At 36.0% G+C, this 8,158-nt stretch overlaps 1 protein-coding gene across 2 annotated transcripts in view; it reads left to right on the top strand.

Annotated features, from left to right (window-relative positions):
- The first annotated feature begins 437 nt into the window (after window positions 1-437).
- LOC129277790 (hamartin-like) overlaps window positions 438-8,158 on the top strand; it is a 41,378-nt gene continuing 33,657 nt past the window's right edge. For both annotated transcript variants that reach the window (XR_010295965.1, XM_054913961.2), the window contains exons 1-4: window positions 438-499; window positions 1,777-2,022; window positions 4,354-4,457; window positions 5,290-5,442. Coding sequence is in view for 1 of the 2 variants with exons in the window: in XM_054913961.2 (XP_054769936.2) it covers window positions 1,908-2,022; window positions 4,354-4,457; window positions 5,290-5,442 (372 nt within the window). In the remaining variant the exon portion in view is untranslated. The remainder of the gene's footprint in view (window positions 500-1,776; window positions 2,023-4,353; window positions 4,458-5,289; window positions 5,443-8,158) is intronic.

Below are 8,158 nucleotides of genomic sequence, written 5' to 3'. Positions count from 1 at the left end.
TTTGGAATGGGCCGGGTGGGGGCATGTAAGAACAAACTTTGCCATTTTAATTACCATGGTAATAACATGGCTCAGGAGCCAATGGCAATCAAGGATTCCATGGACATGGTAGAAATATTAATGGCAAAGACCGTACACCCCATGCAGGCTAGCTATAGGCTTCGACCCCCCCCCCTCGATCTCTGAAGGCGAAGGCACAACTGAAACCCAAAGCAGAAAGATCAACAGATCAGATATGCTGAGGAAGTAATGGTCAAAATCCTATAGATCCTTCTAGGCCTATTTTCAATTCTTAAAATGAGTTAATAAAAAAGAGCTAAAAAAATTATATATTATTTAATTGGATCTGGGAAATGGATCCAGTTCAGTGACAATGACTAAAGGATGCCCCCCAGGCCCTAGCCCACCCCTCCCCCCCTACCGGTACCTGTCCGGCTGTTTTGATGTCACATGATTTGTAATGGCGATGTGCACGTCTCTCGCTGGTGCGGCTACGAAGGTAAATCGAATCGATTTGACAAAATAATAAACACCTTTATTCAAAGAGTATGAATGGATTTTATTGCTACGTTTGTTGGCGACTTTTTATCACAATTTCGCCGAGGTAATGCATGCCAAGGTGTTAAAATGAAGTTATAACAATTTGATCGTGACCGATTATCTGAATCTGCTGTGGAGTGCGTGTGTGTCCTGAGCGGTTTTCATTTCTGTCTGATGCCGAACACTCCGGGTAGAAAGACGGCCCCGGGCACCCCACGGCATGCGGCACGCCCTGGCTTGGCATTAGTTTCAGCCATTTTTTGTCTTCATACCACCTCTTCTTCCCATTGCCTGAATTCCGTTTATCCCAATTTCAGAGACTATGTGACTTGTGATGGCCATATTAGACATGAATCATTGAGATGTATAACGTTACTCGTTAGATCAAAAGACGGAGTTGATCAAATTAAAAAAAAAAATCAAATTAAATTTTTTTTGGGGAATGCCATTTCAAATTTAAATGGTATCGGTAATTAGGTAATGGCCTAACGTTAACTGTTTAGTTACTGGTATTTGGAACCAGCTTTGACTTGCCTACCAATTGCCTTGGCATTATCGTGAAATTTATCTCTTCTATTTCTCTTTCAAATCCTACCTCGAATTCGAAAGGTGTCATTCACCTGTGCAGAGTAAATTGCACGGAAGCGACATCACATCTAGATGATAGTGCTTCTATCTAAGCGATGTCTGGCCTGGATTACCCCTTTCTTAGATTCACGCGAGAGCCGCTGACTTGCATGCTCACACCACATATGATTTGCAACCATGCACCGGCCACTCGCACTGCTACAGTACTACTAGTACTACCAATTTGCTATGATTCGACCATCCATTGGCCACTTGCACTGGCATCGCGGTCAGATCATGGCAAATTGGGAGTTGTAGTTAACTTAATTCATGCTAATCATGCACAAATTAAATGAACTTGACTAATTCCTGACCATGGCTAAGTTTTTATTTTAGTTGCCATTTTGATGATGCCAAAACTCTTGACCTTGAGCATTTATAAGGCTTTCCTGTTTGTTAAGTGTGGGCTCATCCTCTTGACGTTTTTAGATGAGATTTTTTTAATAGTTCAAATCAGGACTTTCTTGTGAGTGGGAATGCCTGTCATTGGTGTGTTATGTGACAGAATGTGCAAGCTTGTGAAAATAAGAGTGGTTGTGCTTAAATTTGGTTGATTGCAACAATACTTTGTTTTATGTACCATTTGAAAAATTTCTATCTTTTCAACAGGGATGGAATCAAGGATTTTGACACACTGATGCATGAACTCCTTTTTCCATGAGAGATTACATTCGATTGACTTTTCATCTGCTGGAAGTTTGCCACTCATACTCTGGTGTTCTTCACATTAATTAACCAAGATGGCTCATCATCAACATGTCACTGAGCCAACAGCACTTTTCCCTCATCTTGAATCAAATGATCTTCACACTGTCAAGGAGTTCAAGTCTTTGATTCAGGATAACTTGACATCAGGTAAAGAGTCATGAATATTTGTCTGTAACATCAAGTTATCAAAATTCATTTGATTAATCACAATTTCTTTTTCAAAATCAAATTTATATTTATTTAAGTAGGAAAAAATATGACAGAGACATTTCAAATGATAAACTAATACAGACAAATAAAAATTGAGACATATGTACGTTAAAAAAAATAATTGTACTGAAGATTGTCAAAATTTATTTTTTTATTAACACGTGTTGACAGTGTATCAATATCATTAATTTACTTTGAAAAAGATTCGACACCTGGCTGGAATTTATACGAACAAGCACTTCAGTTGTCATTTTATTTTGGCTATGTTAAATCTCACTTTTAGATTGATACAATTTACTTGTAGGAAATACCTTTTTTTTAGGAATATAAACCGCAGCCATGTATTAACCGCACCCCCAAAATCGGGAGGTTAAAAAAAAAAAAAAAAAATTGGCAAACCGAATTTGATGGCATTTTGGGTTAACCAATTTCATTGAAAATCATTGAAAGATCAAAACATATATTACAAATGTTTCTATTTAAAAAAATGGTTACTTCATTCTTTGACTTTATTTTTCAAAGAATATAAATTATTCCTTTGTAGAATAAAGAAAAAAAAAGACCATGAAATGGCAGTAAATTGTATATCAAACTGATGTCTAAAAAGGGAAAAAGAAAAAAAAAAAATGTCGAGAGAAACTGAGGAAAATAAATGAAGAGTAGAGGACATTATTTATTGCCTGTTTTATAACCGATTACGATCGATTACGATTACATGCCTATTGTAGAGCATTTTCCATGCATTTTTAGGTGTAAAAAACAAGCTTTCATTACAAAACAACCAGGTTTTTTTAAGGAAAAAGAAGACCATAAAATGGCATTTTTTAATATAAAAATTATGGTATAAAAAGGGAAAGTTTTTTTTTTAATATTGAGAGAAAAAGGAGAGAAATAAATAATAAAGGACATTATTTATTGCCTTTTTTAATAACCGATTACGATTACATGCCTATTGAAGAGCATTTTCCATGCATTTTTAGCTGAAAAAAAAAAGTTTTCATCTCAAAACAACCAGTTTTTATCTCAAAACAACCAGTTTTTGTCTCACCTGCATAGCAGAGTGAGACTATAGGCGCCGCTTTTCCGACGGCGACGGCGGCGGCGGCGTAAACACCAAATCTTAACCTGAGGTTAAGTTTTTTAAATGACAGCATAACTTAGAAAGTATATGGACCTAGTTCATGAAACTTGGCCATAAGGTTAATCAAGTATTACTGAACATCCTGCCTGAGTTTCATGTCACATGACCAAGGTCAAAGGTCATTTAGGGTCAATGAACTTAGAACATGTTGGGGGAATCAACATCAAAATCTTAACCTAAGGTTAAGTTTTTGAAATGTCATCATAACTTAGAAAATATATGGACCTAGTTCATGAAACTTATACATAAGGTTAATCAAGTATCACTGAACATCCTGCATGAGTTTCACATCACATGACCAAGGTCAAAGGTCATTTAGGGTCAATGAACTTTGGCCGAATTGGGGGTATCTGTTGAATTACCATCATAACTTTGAAAGTTTATGGATCTGATTCATGAAACTTGGACATAATAGTAATCAAGTATTACTGAACATCCTGTGCAAGTTTCAGGTCACATGATCAAGGTCAAAGGTCATTTAGGGTCAATGAACTTTGGCCAAATTGGGGGTATTTGTTGAATTGCCATCATATCTCTATAAGTGTATTGGTCTAGTTCATAAAACGTGGAAATAAGAGTAACCAAGTATCACTGAACATCTTGTGCGAGTTATAGTAGTTTTCAAAATCAGCACTGCTTCTATATTGAATCGCGTGATGCAGGTGAGACGGCCAGAGGCATTCCACTTGTTTTTAGGAAAACATTATATAGTTATTAAATGAATAATATAAAACAACCTTTAAAAAGAAAATTTTTGAAAGAAAACTTCGCAAAATATACTCTCTATTTTTAGTAACCAACAAATAATTATACATTAAATATTCTATATAACTCTTGGTTAGTTGATAACTCTAATTATCGAAGAAACAGCTTACTGATGAAATTTTGTTGTTTCTTTGGATAAACCGCACCCTATTTTTCAAGATTATAAAGCGGGGAAAATGGTGCGGTTTATATACCGGAAAATACGGTGCTTAAGGGCGATGTAGCCCTTATGACAGTCAAAATGCCCTAAAATTCCCCAAATTGAATGCTTGAGGCGACGGTCTTTTCTAAAGTTGCACATAGATCTTCCATAAATAGAAGTTTAACTGGCATGTACATTTAATTCTTGTTTAATTTTTCAGCTCGGGAACCTTCATTCTTGAATGCTCTTGTGGACTTCTACATCCAGACCAACTCTTCCCAAGCCCAAGATGTCCTATCTGGACTCCGGGAACCTCTAGACAAGGTATGTGGTCACATAAGATGGTTGTGGGTTTATACCCCCACTCCATCTCATGTATGGGTGTACTGTTACAGAGGAACATGAAAACGTGACCAACCAGTGTCTCTCATTGACAAGATGCTTCAGGAAATGCTTGTAGGTCATGTTTAAGATTACCCATGGAAGAATCGCCCATATAGGATTCCTTTGGGACACCTAAGGTGATGGCAAACAGGTAGTTGGACTGGTTTGAAGGTACTGAGTAGGGAGTGTTAAACTAATGCTCAAACAAAATCATATGCATTGTTTGTTTTATGAAATGTTGTTTTGAGTCCTAGATACTTGGTTGATCATCCTTATCTTATAACATGGTCTGTTGTAATTGTTATGACAGGTTGTGATTGGGCCATTTGTGAAATTACATGCTCGACTGCAACACAAAATGGCTGAGCCCTGTTTCTAAGTTGCAATGATATCTAGATCAATCAAAATTTTTAGGTCCATGATAACTCTCTGTGAGACAGGGCCTGGTCACTCAAACTCTCTCAACTAATCATTTGATTTGGATTCATCATTTAACAATAATTGCCTTCTTATAGAATTCACCTAGTTAGTAGAACCTGCCTCAAAGACAGCTTGTTTGCAACTGATCTTTGATGCCCATCTCTAGAATGAAACATATTATATTGAAGAATTTCTCTAGAAATATAACTTCTTTACTGGTACTTTGGTCGCTGTTTACATGAGCGTCCCTAATTTACAGATTTGATTATGATTAGAAGAATTGTTTTTAGAGTATAGAGGTGCTTTTGTACTTCAAGTCTGATCATTTGTGTTGTGTTTTGACTTCTTGTAGCCTTTGATGGACAAGCTGAATGAGTGCATGAAGTACCGTCATAGCCGTCTTCCTGCCCTGAACCTCATCAGTCACATTGTGAGACACCAGCCCACCTGGCTTCACAAGATTGTCCAGGCCCCTCTCTTTACTTCTATGATTCAATGTCTCAAGGTAAGCTCATCTTCCATTGGGGACACGATATTTGCTCCGGTGACAATTACTCCGGGCTTTATTTCGTCTAAAATATAGGGTTATAGTAGAGCGGATTAGCCGAACAATTGTGCAAATTATGACTAAAGCATGAAACTTTCACAAGTATTAGTATATGCCGTAAGATTTATTTTAAAGATGGGAGGTAAATTTATAAATGCCATTTTCGGCCGTTGCCATGGCGACGGATTAATTTCTCAAAAATAACATACATTCCCATGTAAATGGTAAATAAACATGATATAGATGACCAAAATGATTATTTTCAGGCCTTCAATTGAATACATATGAAATTTAGAAATATTCAAGATCACCAAGATAGTTCCAATTGGTCCGTTGCCATGGCAACGGCTTGTTTTTCCCCAGGAAAATGAAATTTTTTATTAAAAAAACGTTGTAGAATATGATTTATCTCTAATTTTCCCTAATTTTATAGTGTTAAACAAAGATATTTTGGTTGCTAAATATATCAATTACATCTCAAGCCATTGCCATGGCAACCCAATAACATCTAATTTACAAAAATAACATGGTTGACAAGACAATGGACAGGTGGAAAATACAATAAGAATTGACTTGATCTGTATGCTTAAGTTTTACCCCCTCATTTGAACAAAAAATACAGAAAGTGTTCTGCAGGAGTTCTTAAAAAGATAAAAAATTATGTTGCCTTGGTAATGCTTGAATTAAACTTAAAAAAACAATATTGCAAAGTGCCCGTTGCCATGGCAACAGCTTATTTCCCTCTAGAAAGGTAAAAATACTGATAAAAATGTAGAATACATGTATGATCATCATTCCAAATTTTAAGGTACTAATCGAGATATGTTTGTGACTAAATTTATAAATATAACATCTTAAGCCATTGCCATGGCAACCAGATAACATCTAATTAAAAAAAAAAACATGGATGACAAGGTTATGGACAGGTGAAAAATACAATGAAAATTCACTTAATGTACATGCATATTAAAGGTTTGACCTACTCAATCAATTTAGGGGAAATGATACAGTGAGTGATCTGCATGAACTAATTAGAATGATAAACGTTTATGTTGCCTTGGTAATACTTGAATTCAATGATAAATATCAATGTTGCAAATGACCGGTTGCCATAGCAACGGCTCATTTACCCAAATTTTGATAAAAATCTGTTTATTTTATTTCCTTTTCCCTTATTTGGGGGTGCTGAACATAAATATGCTCAATGATAAGCACCATCTTTTTTCATTATACATGGCATCGAAATAAGACCTACAAAAATCACATCAGACTTTTTGGGCTCCAATGAATTCCCGAAACTATAATTTTGATGCTGGACAATTTCGTTCAAAGTATTCGCAGGCGGCCACTTTGAAGAAAGCATCTTGGGGTGATTTGTGCTTTAAAGCTGTTCATCATATCAATATATAAGGGGATTATAGGGGTTGATAAATCAAAATCTTAAGTCTATTTCAGGAGTTGACATGGTCTTGAACTCCTAATCAAAGTAAGTACAGTAAATCAAATTTTTACATGGAAATCATTAAAATTATGCCTTGTCTGACTGTTTTAGCATAATACTTGGCTTGAAATTTGATGGCAAAGCACTATCAAGCATCTTCTGCCCGGATACGCCTTTCAATTCCTGCAGATGAATATCAGGAAATTGTTACTTTTTGAAAATTCCCATTATTTCTGAAACATTCCTGAAAATTTCCGAAAATTCCAAAATTCCCACAAAAGTCCCGTTTATTCCCATGGAAAGTTTCCATCAAGAAAATCCCCGGGAATTTTGCAACCCTACTCCCACCAAAAAATCATTACCAAGAAAAATTCGGAGAAAGTAAAAGAGAGATGGATGAAATATGATTATTTTACGAATACTATACCCAAAATGAAAAAAATATACGATTAAAAATACCCTCTTACTGGTTGAAAATAATTTTAAGCACTCCAGGGTAACAGGAAAATCCAAGATGGTGCCCTCACTGGCTGCCATGGGCGGAAATCCCAGGGGGGACAGGGGGACGTGTCCCCCCTACTCAAAATAGTAGGGGGACACAATATCAAATGTCCCCCCTACTATTTTTTGTCTTTTATGATGGTAAGAAATACATCATTCTAAATCGAAATAAAACATGTATTTTGGGACGAGATGACCGTACTTTTGGGATGATATTTGCTTGTCAAATGTTCCCGCCCCTTGTCCCCATTGGCGGAGCAAAAAAAGAAAAAAAGGGAAAGAAAGAAAGAAAAAGGAAAAAAGGAGGGAAAAGAGGGGATAAAAAGAAGAGAAGGACGACGAGTGCATAACATAAGATGAGGGGCAGACTTGGAAAAAAAAAGGATCTTTCGTGCCACTATATAAAATTTTCGCTCGCGCTTCGCGCTCGCATTGCCTGTTAGGTGATTTACATATCTTGTTCAATATGGAGCTCAAATATCAAGTTTGGAATTCAATATACAGAACATATTTCACCTCGGAAATCGATCTTTCATTATTTTGTGTGATTTACAATTTTTTTTTTAAGGGCTCTGTAAAATGTCAGTTTTATGATCTGAATAATTGTATCAACATTTGCTGCTTGCGCTGAGTGCTTGCAAATTTTGATTTATCAGGTACCTATTATTTTCGTGTATTCCATAAAGTTTTCAAAATATCCCTTTTCAGGTCTGATTGTCAAGACGTATCAGC

This window comes from Lytechinus pictus, chromosome 15 (genome assembly GCF_037042905.1).
Source record: "Lytechinus pictus isolate F3 Inbred chromosome 15, Lp3.0, whole genome shotgun sequence".
Lineage (NCBI taxonomy): Eukaryota > Metazoa > Echinodermata > Echinoidea > Temnopleuroida > Toxopneustidae > Lytechinus > Lytechinus pictus.
This window is presented reverse-complemented; position numbering and strand designations above follow the sequence as displayed.